A 17,087-nucleotide genomic window follows, 5' to 3' on the forward strand; every position below is an offset into this window, starting at 1 on the left:
GTGGAATTACTCCACATGGGTAATTTATAACAGCTATAGCTGCAATTCATCTGGCAGAAAGTTAATGATATTAGTAATAAGTCTACCCAGAGCCACATGACATACCACTCAAACTTCAGCTTTTAATATATCTTGAAAATGTAATCATTCTTCTCCTAACACCATGCATATATGAATTCAATCAAGCAAAAGCTTCTATTTTAGTAGGTTTGGCTGCACACCAGAGAGCCACTTATGGGTAAATAGAGAGGTACCAGTTACTCAAGTGCCAGTCATTGGAGAAGCCTGCTCTATCCTAACAGGCACCCAGCACTAGAACAAAAAACACAACACCTTGGAGGCAAGGCTAGTGGCAGGCCTCTGATGAGCTAATTATATTTCATCCACTGTTCGAAAAACTAACAAAGATGAAATTTAGTTTAAGTACCTCCACATCAAGAAAAATGCACTGCATACTGGCAAGCAGACATACAATTTCACTTAACGTATACCAAATAAACTCACCATATTCACCTATATTAACTCTCCTGGTAGTCCCAAGGTCTAAGATCCACCTACTAGAGATCACTTGTTCAAAATTTCTGTTGCTCATTAGTGGAACATCATATAATGCCACAGCACCCCACCACCATTTCAAAATACTTCCTCTCCCAACCAAGTCACTTACATCAGAGAGCGGTGGTCATCCCCATCTCTGTGACCAGACATCTAGATCTGCACCTACAATCTTCAAGTACCCCTACCTGTCTAACTTTACGGCTAAAAAATCCTTTGTCACACAAACTTGGTATAAAAATGTGTATCAGTTTCTGCTATGTATCTAATATTCCAGTTGCAGCACAACCAGATATACCATCTTAACTTATAAAATGTACTTGTAATGCCAAGTGACACATCTATACAAAAAACAAATGCATACAAACGAACACTGCCAAAGGCTATGCTTCTGGCTTACAACTGGAAGTGCCTCTTCAGTGTTTGGAGGGTTTTAGTTTGTCGTAGTAAGAGAGAGGGTGGATGAAAGAATAAGTGAATGATTGGATGAACAGATGCTTTCATGCATGCACTCACCTACCATGTATGCGTGCATTATCATCACTAGGCATCCATGTATCCACCCATGGACTCAATGCTGCAGTTAACCACTCGTCTATCTACAATACTAAGCACATACAAAATCACATAACCATTCAAGCTGACTAAGCGGTAGATAAAAACTGTGGTAGTTCACGTTTAAGGCACAAATCAGATCTGGCTACCTTAACTGCCACTCCGGAAACCAAACATTTTTAAACGAGAAACATAAAATTACATCATACCACCATCTTTTCGTAGGGACTCACAGGGTTGGACAGGCTGCAGGGCTTTAGGAATCTTTTGTCTATGAAGGCCTTATAAATAACATCGGTATTCCTGCCCGTCCACATCAATCACACACACAATCACTTAAAGTTCTGTAGGAGGAACTAACACACTGCTGCACCCCATTAAAGGCATCGCTGCCAACCCACGGACCAGCTAATGGACAAAGCTCCTTTGCTATGCCTCTCACAACAGGTGATATTATATTATTCTTTTACCCATGAAAGACTTCTTGTCGGGAGCAAAAAAAAAAGAACAAAAAAAAATGATTTGTGAGTCATCTTCCATTATCTGACAATTATGCTGGAATCGTGCGGCTGAAATTAAACGGTAGCACAGGTCCTATTGATTTTCAATGCATTCTCTTTTAATGTCAATTAATTCACATTCCTGTATTAAACAATGAATGTCAGTTAATCGTTTGCGCTTTAATTGGCCCTGTAAATTGAAGGCTTGAACGCGATCATTTTTCAATTGTGGCACAATCAAATTCTTCAAATAATTTTGCTTTACAGAAAAAGATCTTCAATCTACAACCTACCTGAAAATGTCTTTACTTTGTCTTTCAAATAAAAAAGAAATTAAACATATAACAGCTACCAACAAATTGGAGCACGTTTCCAAGGAGAAAGACTTGTTCTAGTGACCACCTTAGAAATCCATTGTGGGTAAAATGTCAAGGGAACATGAATCAGAGGGGCAAAACATTCTACTTTCCTGTCTTGTAAAGGGGCAAAAATAGTCCGGAACAATACGATACGCGGAGTAATCATCTTTGTTTAATAATGGATAATTGCTATTTACATACATCGTATGTGTTACGTGTGATGCTGCAAAACAAAAAATTATTTGAAAAAAAGTTGCTGAAAGGCTCATTACTCTTATGACAGGTTGCAGCAGAAACAGATATTCCATCTGAAATCATGTCCTTGTGCATGCACAGCACAAGTGTGCAAATCTCTGAAGTTTACCACCTTGAAAAGTAGTTTCTAACACCACAAGATAGTAGTATGCATGACAGTTGTGATTAGGAGGATTTAGGAGTACAGCTGTTATTGGTAACTTGCATGATAACTTATATCATCTTTGCATGATAACTTGATAACTGATATGGGTATAAATGTCAATTTGAGTTTGGCCCTGGGGGTGGGCACTTTCCCTCCCATCATGTGGTCATGTGGGTGCTTAGCGAACTACGCAAAAGAGATCAGCTGAAGGTGTTTAGAGGTAATGAGTCAATGGGGAAACCTAAATTGAAGAGCGTGGGTGCCAGAATAGAGCACTGAGGCACCGAGAAAAAGAATACAGGCTCCTACAATAACCTATCTATATGAAGTGGAAACACCGAGCAAGACAGAAGATAAAGAAATCCAGGACCCTGGCGCCCAAGTCCATTCACTTTGACATGAAGGACAGAGGTGGTCAATGAAGAGGCGTATCAAATTCTGCTAAGAGGAAAGGCTGACATGCATCCCCCATCATCTAAAGCGGGAATAAATCATCACCTGGATAAAGGCACACTCTGTGCTATACCAAGGAAGGAAACCAGATTGTTTGGAAAGGAGATTGCTGAGAGAAGAACGGTGTCTTTGGCGTTTGTATGCTGCACCCCACTAGGCAACTTACCAGTCGGACTCTCCTAGGCATTATGAGCATTAGATAACAATTGGAAAGATCAGTGGAATCTAACATGGCCTTTTTGAGCAGAAGTAGAATGGGACTAGATTTAAGTACATCAAGAAAACATCCTGAGCAAGCACTGATTACAGGGGGCCTGAGGTCTAATCTGAGAGGAACTATTTTTTCATCAAAATGCAGGAATAACACCATGGAAATATGTGGTGGGTTTCATTTGGGCACGAAAAACCTTTAGGCTAGCTTTCACCAGGAAAGCAAATGTTAGCCAAGGTTGAATAGGCTCTGGTATAGAACATGACAAATGGGCTGGTAAGACACAAGGCTTTTTAACTAATATGCCCTTAATGGTGTACATTTTGAGGGCAAATATTTCATTTTACAGACAATTACTCGAAAGTGAGCTATGACTGGGACAAAAGAAGCATTAGACATTTCACCTGACAAAGCTCAACTGTGTGATCGTCATCAACTGTAAATTTCAAAAGGACAACCCCAAAAATTAACATATTGTGTTTGGGGTTAGTCTGAAATTATCAATCTGGTGTTTCCAAGCATATATGGGATAGAAAGCCTGGTATAAAAGGTACAAAATCTCAGAATTTATTTACAATCCAATTCACCTCTTTCTTATAATTAGTTAGTAATGTTTAGTGGGCTGCATCATTTCCAGATTTACTTAATTTTTTATTATAATGATTTCTCTAAGCAGGCAAATATCAATCATGCTCAAGGAGCTGGATGTACAACCAATCTGATGGGCAAGAAAAGATTGGAATGGACATTATTGTCTTTAATATTGTGTGGGATTTTAATGCCAAGATTTGCACCAGTACAATAATTTATGTTAAGTAGGGATACTCGCACCATCATGGGTGTTGTGATAATAGAGGTGTAGGGCTTGATGGTTATTTGGCAGAATTTGATCTGATTAACAGGATGAAATACTCAGGAGAGGAAAAGCATAATCAACTAACTTATCGGGGGAGGGGTAAAACCACTCTCATTGACTATATGTTTGTATCCACAAGCCTGATGGATAATATAGTGCATGGGTAGGAAATGAAAACTACTTTTGGTGATCACAATGCTTTGATGTACAAGTTACTTCGGTAACGAAATATCTGGTAGAGACATATTCTAGTTGCAGATTACTTACCTTAGAATTTTCCCACAGGCGTCAGACTGGATCCGGAGATTTTTCTTCAATCAGTACCCTTGCGCGTCGGTAGGTGGCGTCGGTCGGCTCCTCAGGCATCATGGTCGCCGTGATGATGTCGGGAGTAGTACATAGACGCCGCCCTCGCGCAGTGACGTCAGATTCTTTTAATGACTTTCCACACCAGAGCACAGAGCCGCTAAGAACACTGAGACTGGTGCGCCAGAGCTAAGGACCTGAATGAGGGAATCCCTGCCCCTAGAAATCAGTTCGCAAACGGGGAGGATGGGTAGGCGGTAAGGAATCTGCACCTAGAATATGTCTCTACCAGATATTTCGTTATCGAAGGTAAGTAACTTGTACATCTGATAGAGATTTCTAGTTGCAGATTCCTTACCTTAGGATTGATACCCAAACAATGCCATCCTCGGTGGTGGGCTGCGAACCAAGATCATACTAGAAAGTCCTGCAGGACCGAACGGCCAAAGTAGCAGTCTCGACGGACCTGACTATCCAGTCAGTAATGCTTAGCAAACATATGCAGGGATGACCACATAGCTGCCTGACAGATATCCAGGACAGGAACTCCACGTGCTAACGCAGTGGATGCAGCAGTTGCTCTGGTAGACTGAGGCCGCAAGCCTTCAGGAGGTTGCTTTTTAGCCAAAGCGTAGCACATTTTGATGCAAAGAAGCTCTCACCAAGAGATGGCCCGCTTTTGCACCGGCTTCCCTTTCTTTGCACCCACATAGCCAACAAAGAGTTGATCGTCCACCTGGAAATCTTTAGTACGATTGAGGTAGAACACCAACGCTCTTTTTGGGTCCAGACGGTGGAGTCTCTCCTCCTCATGGGAAGGATGTGGGGGTGCGTAGAAGGTAGGCAAAGTGATGGACTGGCCTACATGAAATGGTGTAACCACCTTAGGAAGGAAGGAAGGTGCACAACACCACTTTGTCAGGGTGTACAGACAAGTATGGAGGCTTTGAAGAAAGAGCTTGAAGCTCACTCACCCTGCGAGCAGAGGTGATAGGGATGAGAAAGACAGTTTTGAATGTGAGGAGCTGCAACAGACAATTATGCATTGGCTCAAAGGGGGTACACATCAAGTAGGTAAGAACAAGATTAAGATCCCACTGAGGCATGATGAAGGGAGTGGGAGGAAATAAGTGGGCGAGCCCTTTTAAGAATCTACTCACAATAAGAGATTTAAAGAGTGAGGGCTGATCAGGAAGCCTAAGAAAGACAGAAATGGCAGACAAATACCCTTTAAGAGTGCCCAAGGCAGAGCCCTGCTGGGCTAAAGAAAGAATGAACAGAAGAACCTCTGAAAGAGGAGCAGAAAAGGGGGTCAACAGATTTGTTGGTACACCATGCCACAAATGTATTCCAACGACAGGCATATACAGTTTTAGTCGATGGACGCCTGGCTGCCAAGATAACATTACAGACTTCGGGTGGAAGGGCAAATGCTGTCAACCGTTGCCGCTCAATCTCCACGCATGAAGGCGGAGGTTGGACAGGTTCAGGTGGAGAAACGTCCCCTGCTGCTGCGACAGAAGATCCGACCGAAGAGGCAGTCTGAGTGGAGGATCGATGGACATGCTCAATAGCTCTGGATACTACACTCTTCGAGCCCAGTCCGGAGCCACCAAGATAACTTGGGCCCGGTCGTACTTGATTTTCTTGAGAACTCTGGGCAGAAAAAGATACCAACTTTAAAGAAAAAGAACTCTGACCTGAGAAACTGCAAAACTGCACCCAGACCCACCTCTGTACCAGACGCTCAGACCCGAGACTGAGTAGCCCACCAGTCGCGTGAAGGTTTCCCAGCGATTGAGCCAGAGTCCACAGTGGGTTGTCCCCTGCCAGACTCTGCCTCGAAGCCTGTAGCCTCAATCCAAAGACTCCCCCTCACATGACTGCCCAGTAAGCTGTTCTCCGACATCAAAGGACAGCCCTGCATCCGGAGCCCCTGGACCTTGGGGAGCTGGATCGACCATGTCTCCAAGTGGCTCAACATCCAAACCTACCTGGGCAGCAGTGGGTTTTCATCATTCAACTCCTGGCCCGACCCTGTAGCCTTTTTCCAAAACCGACCTCCTCCATTGACTTGCATTGGGCGCCTGACGCTGTGTTGCCACTCTGAACCCAGCCGTCCCTGTGCCACTGAGGGTGTAAGTTTGGTGCTGTCTTGTCCAACCCACTACCCTCCCTCACCCTGTCTTATCTCAACACAAGAGCTTGACCCCTGACACCGCTTGACTCACCTGTGAGCAGCACATCTTCATTCACCTCCAGTCTCTATTGGTTAACATTGGGCACCTGATCCTGAAATTGACCTCTGCACCCGGTCACCCGTGCCACTGCGATCTTGGTGATGATTCGAACTTGCCTGGTGTTGACCTAAAACCCCCGAAGACTGGTCTTGTAAGTTGAGTACTTACTTGCAAACCTATTTTCTTGTTTTCCTCCCATAGGTTAACATTGAAGAAAATTGCACTGTCCATTTTTTAAATTGAAAAGTATTTTTAATTTAAAATCTGCTTACCTTATAACGAAGTTCTTCGGTTCAAAGCATATATAAAAGCAAATGTTATTTTTCTAATTTAGTCTCGTATCTATTCGTTAAGTGTCTTCTTTATTGCCTCTGTGAGTACAACAAATGCTTGCATGACTCCTAGATAACCCTGCTAGCTCACGCTACCACAAATAGAACACTAGACCATCTATTTCTGCCTCTGCAAACCTTTGGGGATCCACTGGACTCTCTGCATGGTGTACTGTATTTTAGCGCACCATATAGACAGCCAGCTTGCTACAGCTCTGAGTTCTGGACCATGTCCGGGAGATTTTTCAGATGCTGTGCCCACTCGAACTTCAGGTCTCACTATAGAACCCGCATATGCCATTTGGCATGTTTTACCAGCAGGATGCAAAGGATCCTCCTCCAGCCGTTCGAACATAGGTGGTATAGGAGGAGGCGGAAAGGATTGAGAAGGCCGGACATAGCCCTTCCTGATGATCTGCAGTACCCATGCGTATGATGTTATTGGCTTCCAGTGGAGGAGAGAATGATATAAGCATGGTCCTACAGATTCAAACTAGGAAGGCTTAGAGGCTACAGCTGCCGGGGGCTGTGTGGTAGACGACTTCTGGCATGCAGATGCTCTAGATCTGAAGACACCGCACCCTCACATAACTTGGGTTGGTGGCGTGAGAAGGTTGCCACAAATGGGGCAAAAGGCAGGCGGTGGATGAGGGGTTGCTGAGAGGTCTAAGGACTTGGCCGTAGCCCGGGAGTCCTTAAAGTGCTCCCTAGCAGAGTTTGCCTTCTTTCCAAACAACAGAGTGCCATTGAAGGGCACGTCTATTTGATTTGCTTGAGAATCCCCCGAAAAACCAGATGTCCTCAGCCAGGCGCCTTAAGGTCACTGTCGATATAACCTCTCTGACCAAAGAGTCAGTCGTGCCTAGTCCACACCGTATGGTGAACTTAGCTGCATCTCTCCTGTCTTTCACCACTTGAGAGAGTATGACCCGGGACTCCTCCGGGACCTCAGGCAGCACTAGCGCAACCATGTCCCAAATGGTAAGGGAGAAACGGCCCAATAGGCATGAGGTGTTCACCAACCTCTGTGCCAGGCTGGTGGAAGATAACAAATTCTTCCCAAGAAGGTCCAGCCTCTTGGATTCCCTATCCAGGGGAGCGGAAGGGAATTTTCCACAAAACAGAGGCTTGTACAACTAAGCTCTCAGGTTGGGGGGGTGGTGTTGGCTGAGAAAGTTAGGGTCACACGGAGTGGGTGGATGGTGGCAGGCAATCGTCCTATTATGCTGGGCTTGGTCCAAGGTCCCAGCAGGACCACTTTGAGTGCCTCATTGAAGGTCAAAAGGGGTTCAGATGTGGAAGCCCTAGGTTGAAGCACTTCTGTCAAGATGTTAGACTTGACCACCACTGAGGGCAGTTTGAGGTCAAGCACCTCCGCTGCCCTACACACCATCATTTGATAGGATGCTCCCTCTGCCATAGCCACAGTGGGGGAGAGTGAAATCCAGAGTCTTGAGAGGTGTTCAGACCCCCAGTCTCTCCTAGCTCCCCATACTAGTCCATGGTTCTTTCTAGCTAGTGTTCTAAAGGGTACAGCAACCCCTCCCACTCTTCTCCCATGCCTGAAATCATAATATAAGGGTCAGGCAATGATCTGGCATCTATGGGTGCCGCGGGCTCTGGATCATCGTGTATAAGAATGGGGCCTGCGCCACCGGGAGCATAGGCATCATGACTGGCGATGGGGATGGTCACCTGGGTACAAACGGCGCTGGTCCGGACCCAGACTTGGTTCCCAGAGACTCTGCAGGAGCCAAGACCGAAGCCACGGGTGTGGATCTGGATAGAGGCTCATCCGCAGGGCCCGAAGGCACGCTAGAGGGGTCGGCCCACTCAAATACGTGGCACATGGCCTTGTAGAACTCTTATTTGAGCGGGTGTCGATCCAGTCCCTGGAAAAGTGGGAGACACAGTCAAACTGGCTAACAGCTCTGCAGAACCATGTCGGGAATGCCAATGATCCCCGCTTGTCTTGACTGCTGATGGACGAGGTGAAGTCTAAGTCCTCTTGGACTTCTTCTTCTTCTTTGTGCCTCTTTCCAGAGTGCCCTGAAGACCTCGAATGGAAGGAAGTGGACCCGAGGCTCTGAGATTGGTCCCACGACTTCATTCTTGACTGGGACCGGGATCTTCTTGGAGTCCCACGTGCTGGTGTTGCCAACTGCAGGGTCACAAGCGACTTTAGGGACCGCTCCCTCAAAGCCTTTGGTGCCATGGCCCGACAGTTAGAGCATGACCTGGAGTTGTGGTTGCGCTCAAAGCTCCAGAGGCAAACAAGATGGGGATCATTGACCGACAGGGCGCGGTGACAGGCACCACCCAGTTTGACCCCAGACTTCATTGAAGACATTCTCAACACATTAGCAAAAACTTGACAAAATGTAGAAAAAAGGCCTGTCAGAAAGTGAGAGAGATGTAGATCTCTCCGGATATACGCTACCTGGCATGGAAAGATAAGAACCTATGCCTGCATGCCTGGGTGGCGCCTATATAGGTGCAGCAATGTCACATCCGGCACCAACAATGCCACATGGAGCAGAATGGAGCCACCCGACGGTGCGCACCAAAGGTATTGCTCAGCAAAAAAAATTCCAGATCCATCCTGACACCAGGGAAAATCAAAAGTAAGGAATTTGCAGCTAGAAGTCTATCAAATAGTGATGATTCCTGGTCCTAATGCAATTTATGGAAAAATTCAATATATTATGTTAATAAAATGTATAGCATCAAATGTATTGAAAAAATAACCTCAACAAGTGCGAGCAGGAACAAAGCATATACAGTTTACATAACTGAATGAAATTGGAATATAGTTTGAAATTTTACATACCTCTTCAAAGTCATCACTGACCCACAAAGGGATGGGGGTTCCCCAGTATCGGTTTCTTGAAATAGCCCAGTCACGAGCGTCTCTCAACCAGTTTCCAAATCGCTTCTCTCTCACAAACTCTGGAACCCTATTTTTAATGTAAAAGTAATACTCTTAAAATAGCATTAAGGGCCTAAAAGTCAACGAGTAATGCAATATGAATATAAGATTTTTTAATTATCTCCACTGTTGCACAAAACATATCAATGGCTATACATTTAGCATGTTAAAACCCACTTCTAGACATTTGATCTGCATCTCAACACCAGGTAGAAAATAAATCTATTTTAAAAACATTTGCACATACCCGAGACCCTTACATTATACATGGACCAGCAGACATTGATCCCACAGATTCTTACTATAGCTTGTGGGTCTTCCTTTGCAATGTAGATACTGTTGTGCTGCCTATTCATGGAGACCCTATGCAAATGTTTGTGTCTCCAGCATAACCTTTTAGTCCACACAATAAAGAAGAGCAACTTCATAACTCTTGAAGTCCGGAAAAACAAACTATCCAGCGCCACAGTGATTTTTAGACCGCACTCAGGAAAAAAACATCAATGAATATTTCGCAAAAACACATTAAAAAGATGCAGGGTTTCACTAGTTATGAGAAACAAAGGTTAGTGACTGTTCAGGGGCAGAAAATACATTTGCTAGGAGATGCAACCAAATGGGTTGAACTTCACTACGTAACACAAAAATGCATTTAGGAAAAGAGACAAAGTCGGGAAACCCCTTAGCGAAGCAGAATTCTGAATGCAATTAGAAGGCTTCGCACGGGAAACCAAGACAACTTCATTTTATTGCTAAGAAGGCTCCGACTTCTTTAATTAGTTTCAGGCTTTATTAGCTGGATAAGATACACTACCAACGACACTGCCATTCAGAAGACCTTAAAAAAATCCTGGCATGAGACAAACACTCCATTTAAAGAAATACAACAACTATACAAGACTACAACATTTAGCATAATGGACCCTTGCAGCGATTATGGGTATGTACCAACAGGAAAATGGGGCAATCCAGGAGAAGGTCCTATTAAATGGGAGGGAACATGTATAACCACAAATATCACCGCATTGTTCATCGAAGGCTAATAAAGCTTTTATATTGTCCAAAGGGGCAATATGGGAGCCAAAATAAGGAAAAATAAGTTTAAATACATTGCATTCAATCTTTGTAAGTATCGCACCTTTTAAACAGTGGATGTCAGGAAGACAGGGTGGATGTTGCTCTAGTACCTTTCTGAAGCAAATAGGCAATGGAATTATGGGGCACTGGAAGGTTAAGTGTGCATAGTTCTTGGACGCTAACATTCAAAGCATTTCCATCACACAAGCTCGGTAACCAAGATCCAGAGGGCGAAATTACATCTCAATAACAAAACGTGGCGTAAGTATTTGAAACTGGAAAATAAATACCTCAATGATGTCAAGAATAAAAATGTCACGCCCTTTTCACTTAAAAGTTGAACTGAAAGTTGCGTATTACGTCGGAAGAGGAAGCAGAGGTGTCGTCGCCGCGAGGATCGCATGGGCAAGGATCGCAGCAGAGAGGCGAAGCAGGGAGAAAGCAAGGGCGGAGAAGTGCTGGGAGCCCCGATTGAGGTACAGCCGCATACTGTGGCATCCCACATCCCACGCCCGCCCGCATTACCAGCCATTGCCTTTGCCGGCTATTACCGCCTTTGATGTAGCCCTGACATAGCCGTAGCCGCTTAAGGTAGCGGCGGAGTAAAAAAGTAAAGTAAAAAAAAAAAAAGCAAGAAGTTGGAGGCGCGACACTTGCGTAGTCTGCTCACATCTGCAGTCACTTTGGATCAATGTAGCACAGCAAGAGAAGTAAGATTCAAATCAGAGTACCCAACGCCAGCCTGTGCTCCACCCTCCCTGCCCCCGCGGCTACCTCCCAGGTACCCAGTGCTATTCAATGGCTTTCTTAGGTAGGGAAGGTAGTGGTTAGCGTGGGGGAGTAAAAAGCAGCAACGCAGCAAAACGCAGAGGGAGCTAAGGAGTAGCGATGGGCGCAGGAGTGGCAGAGATTTGGCTGTGATTTGATTTGACAACAAAGGGACCAGGAGCCGGGGGTGGGGGGGCCTCTCTGCTCCGCAGGTTGCTCCCCAGGTAGACTGGAAACTGTAAGACCAGCCAACCTGGTTATGGTGAGTGGCTTCCTTGACTTCGAGCCCTAAGAATTTTTGCTGGACCCCCGAAGTACTATTACAAGTGCTACTATTACAAGGGCTATATTCAAGCACAAATTAAGCGCAGGATACGCTAGTCCTGGGAGAGCTAAAAAAGAGCTAAAGTTGAGCCAGGCGAGGTAAGCTCAGAGCTGCAGTTCTCAGTGGTGGTGCAGAGGCGGCTGGTATTAGGCCAGTGCGGCTTGCTCCTCTCAGGGGTCTGCCCTCCCCAGCATTTACCCAAGAACTGAAGAACCCCTTACAGACTGGAATTTGGAGCGTGGAGTACCCGCTGTAAGGTGCAGTATTCCGGCAAACAAAGCTAGATCAGGTGGTACGTGTGGCGTAAAGAAGGGATTGAAGACAGTTTCTAAAGTAAAGGAGACTATGAATGTGTGCCAGCCTTCAGGGTAACAGTCAGTAGCCAAGAAGGAGGAGGGAATATACTCCAATTGTTGGAACAAGAGGATACCCAGAAAGATAATTGAGACAATGGCGAAGGATCTTCAGTAACCCCACTTGGGGCATCAATTAGAGAATTTATGGGGAAATATTTTTAAAAGATTCATTACATGTCACATGTGTCAGAAGGAAATAATATTTTTTATTCTAACCAGAGTGAAATTGAACAATCTATAAGGAATGACTTTCAGACCTCAGACTTGCTGCAGATATAGGATTTATTCCTAGGGGGGGAGGGTTAGAGGATGTTATTGGGGGAGGGTTTCGCTGGAACCTAGGCAATCCTCATCCCCATACCTCCCACCCCAAGTGAGGGATAGCATTAGGCTAGAAGAGAGAGTTCTGTATTGTTCTGTTTCAGAGAAAAAGGAGGAGAAGGAGGGCTTTGTAGGAGGACTAGGACGAGGTGTCAGAGGATAAAGTAAAATGGATACACACTTGCCGTCTTCCCCCTTGGGTAAACAGTCTGCACTTGCTTTAGACACCACTGGCGTACCTGCCGAATCACTACTAGATGTAATGTTCCTAATGCAAAAAACTCTGCAGGAAATTCTAGACGGACGGCAAATAATAGCTTGGGAAAAGTACATAAAAATCAATTACAAGGGATAACAAAGGAGTTGAAACACATCAATGGCAGCATGCCAGCACTGGTACGCCCTGTGCCGGAAAAAAATAATCAGGAAACAGGTCCCCCAGAACAAAGTAGAGAAAGAGGGGTAGGAGATATAAAAAAATACATCAAATCAGCCGTCAGTATATGTTTCTAAACAACCAATGCTAGTGATAAAAAGGAATCAAGGATGGGGGAGAAAAGAATATAGAACCTGTAGATACTATCATAACTCCCAAAGAAGTAAGCAAAGTAAGCAAAGAAACGTCAGGAGTAAAACACCAGCAGAGAGAGGGGGGAAGGTAGTCCAGGATAAGAAATTAAGGACAATCCAATGACAAGGATGGGAAGCAGTAGTCCCAGACCGGGAGAGCATGCCACAAAAGGTACCCAGGGTACCTCACTGAGAAGATAGTCAGCGAGTAAAAGGAAAGAAGGGCACCCAAAGAATGTTAACGGAAGAAAGAAGGGAAAGTAGGAGATTAAAGGGAGAGAACAATGTTAGGAGATTAGTAAAAAGAGGGGGAAGTGGAGAAGTAGATAACTCAGTTTGCCTGGTGAAGAAGAGGGTTTTGTCTCTACCAAAGGGCCCTGGGAATGAGAGGTAGATTGATAGCCCTAAAGGAAGTACCAGTAGGTGGACATATTTGGAGACCTGGGGAAGGGAGATCGGGAGAAAACGGCAGAGAAAGCTAAAGCCCTTAATCGCACGCGCCTTCTAGAAGTTATGGCCTTGTGTCCAAGCCTATGTGAGATTGAGTCGGAAGACATAACGCAAATAGGATTTACCTTAAATTCAGAAGGGGAGGAGGTGACAAAGGCACTCTTACTCTGAATGCTTCAGACAATTGGTATTGCAAGCAAAGATGGAGTTAATGAAGGAGGGCATAAGATTGGTGCAATTAAGCGAGCCAGAGGTAGAGGAAAGAAATAGTAGAGCCCTTAAGTGTCATGCAGGTCTGCTCCCAAATCAAGTGCATTGTAACTTGGCAAGTAATAAAAACCAAAGAACGTGTGTGGATGGAAATAAGGGCAGATTAAGTGGAACTATCGTTACTGAGTATAATGACCCACAGTTGAGGAACCGCTTTGAGCCCCTTGTAAACTCCCATGATAATTACAGCGGGGGGAATTGAGTGATGTGGACTAGGAATTAAGCTCTTCGCATGGCCATTGGATTTTTTCCAGGAATTTAGGAAGCTATAAAAAACAATTAAAACAAGATCTATTTAAAGGAGGACTGGAAAAATGCGATATGTGTTTCCGGGAAACCTGGTTGTGCAACAAACCTTAACCAGTAGATGGTTTTATGAAGCTCTTTAGGGGAGCAACTCTGCAAGGTTCAGGCAGTCTGTCAGGGGGCCTAATAACTTTGGCCTTAACTAGAATAGCGAACAAACTTAGAGGTAAAACTAAATGTCGCTGGTTACAGGCAGGTCAGGTAGATCTTTATAATATATTTGGAGGGTGCAGACAGCTTATGATAATGAATGTATACATATAACCAGGGAATACGCATGATTATGACATCCAGCAGGGTTTGTTTGAGGAAGACTTGGAAGCAATATGTATAGGTAATCAGGACACTTGATTTAATGCTGGGAGATTTTAACCATAGACTTGACCCCAATAGAAACGATTAGTTGCATAAGGAGCTGCTTGCAGCTGCACACATTCCATATAGCACTTTTCCAAATGTAGAATGATCTGCCCGGGACTTGTCCCTAGCAAGAACTCTAGGATCCCTTGGTATGTTCTGCATAAATGGACGTATGAATACGGATTGCCCGGCAAAACAGACCTTTCGTATAGGCAATCAGGAATGCCCTATTGACTATGCCTTTATAAATACTTGGCATTTTGGAGAAGTATTGGACTTCGGAGTTGAGCATATGAGGGCAGCGATCGTTGGCCTTTATGGTTAACAGTTGGGCCAGCAAATAAAGCCCAAAAAGAAAGAGAAAAGGTGCTGATAGTGCAGGTACAGTATCCTCGTAGGACAACTACCCGAATCACAGAAAGTAGTTTAAAAAAGCGCTTAATGAATTGATAGTAAATTATACAAATATCAGAATGGAGAACGATCCAAAGGACACATTTAAGGGTTGCAATAGGGGAATTGCACTAATAGTTGACTGTTTAAAAGCTAAGTTAAAAACAACGCAATAGGAAAAGATGAAGGGAGAAGCATGTAAGACCAACAATATTAATATATGGTTCAACCAGGAGTGTAGGTGCCAGAAGCGGAAGATGCGGAAATTAGAAAGGGAATATAAGAAAAGACCCTCTACTGATATAAAAGAGAAGCTTCGCCATGCAAAGCCAATTTATAAAACAATTATAAGACAGAGGAAATGGGCATATATACATAGGAATTGGGAGACAATGACTGAGGTGATAAGAACAGAGAATATGAGGGTTTTTTGGCAGTTGATAAGGGAGGGGAAAACTACAGGAATTATGCGGTGTTTGGTTGGAAAAGAAGATTTGAATAAACATCTGTGTAATGTATATAAAGGCACTGATGCAGGGGAAGAATATGGAGTTACTAGGAAGATAGGTAGGAACGTGAAATCAGCTTTTGCCCTACAAAAGTTAAAATAAATTATTGTAGAACTCAAATTAACCAAAGCTGTGGGCCCAGACAATCTTCCAGCAATAATAATAAAAAATAATATTGATTGGTGGACTAAATTCTTTCAAGCTATGTTTCATAAAATCTTTGATTATGGCTGTTTCCCTGAGAACTGGAAGGGTGCCATTATAAGACCGATTTATAAAAAGGATGACCCAACACAACCAAAAAACTATTGCCTAATAAGTTTTTTAGATGTAGGGGAAAAGGTTTCCACAAAGTTATTACTGGGGTTAATTAATCATGGGCAGAGATAAATGATTTGATACCAGTAGAGCAAGGCGGTTTTAAAAAGGTCATTCGACAATCGACCACTTTTTCATCCAGTGGTCAGTAGCAAAAAAAAAATCAATTGAAATGCGAAGAAGTTTGCTTTGTTGTTTTGTTTACTTTCGCACCGCATTTGATTTGGTAGATAGAAAATTACTATGAGACATGTTAAAACAGTTGGGGATTGATTCGGATCTATTATTTCTCCTTCAGGGTCTGCATTCACAAAACTCTGCCCAAGTAATTTCAGACACGAGTAGTTCACTTTCAAAGAAGATCCCTGTAAGGAATGGCTTACGCCAAGGATGTGTTCTGGCTCAATTATTATTCACTATATTTTTGTCAGACTTACCAGAATTGTTGAAGGAGGCGAAAGGCCTATGCCCAAAAATGGATGGGGTCCATATTTCCTGCTTACAATATGCGGACAAACCTACTGATAATCGATATGACGGAGCTAGGGCTACAAAGAAAATTGGATGTGTTTAATTCTTACTGTCAAAGGAAAAAAAATGGTAGTAAATATGGATAAAGAAAATAATGTCAATAGGGAAAAAGAAGAGTGTATTTACCTACTTTTTGGGAGGAGAAAAAGTAGAGAAGGTAAAAAAATATAAATATTTAGGAATGTGGTCTGACTCTGAATTAAGATTGAAAGATCATATTGAAGCTCTAAAGAATAGAGCTCTAACATCGGTTTGGGGATTGAAACAGTTTAGCAGTAAATATGGGGGACCATTAACACTCTCTGGGAAATTAAATTGGGAGGCAGAAGAAAGCATGTGTAAAGAGTATGCTATCGCTGCCTCCCTCAAGCATGATAAGAGCAGAATGTCAAATGACAGCATGGACCTACAAGGGTTTGCAAGCTGCGTTGAAATTTTGGTTAAACATAAGAAATGAGGGAATTTCTAAGATCGCAAGTATGTGTAAAAAAGAAACAACAACAAGTGATTTACACTGGGCATTACAAGTGAGAGGCCGGTTAGAAAGAATGTGCGTCCTCTTAGGTCTAACTGGTAAGCAGTGGTGCGGAGAACAAATTCTGAAGCAGACTATGTATAATGGTAAAGGAAAGGGCAAGAGAAGTAGATCTGAAGTACCTGGAGTGTAAAATTTCCACCCAGTTTTTGGTAGGTAAATGGAGGAATCCCGCTAGTTTCCCCTATACAGAGGCCCTACCCAACCCAAGATTAAGGGACGCAGGGTTACAGTTTAGAATCGGGTTAAACCCTGGTTATATGGACCATAAAGAAAAAGCTACTCTTAAGGATGTCCAGGGC

The 17,087-nt window shown here is 43.7% G+C and overlaps 1 protein-coding gene across 1 annotated transcript in view; it reads right to left on the minus strand.

Moving 5' to 3' along the window:
• IARS1 (isoleucyl-tRNA synthetase 1) overlaps nt 1-17,087 on the minus strand; it is a 703,557-nt gene that overhangs the window by 433,634 nt on the left and 252,836 nt on the right. The window contains exon 14 of the mRNA XM_069206674.1: nt 9,598-9,724. Coding sequence (XP_069062775.1) covers nt 9,598-9,724 — 127 coding nt within the window. The remainder of the gene's footprint in view (nt 1-9,597; nt 9,725-17,087) is intronic.

The sequence above is a fragment of the Pleurodeles waltl genome, chromosome 9 (genome assembly GCF_031143425.1).
Source record: "Pleurodeles waltl isolate 20211129_DDA chromosome 9, aPleWal1.hap1.20221129, whole genome shotgun sequence".
In the NCBI taxonomy this organism is placed as follows: Eukaryota; Metazoa; Chordata; class Amphibia; order Caudata; family Salamandridae; genus Pleurodeles; species Pleurodeles waltl.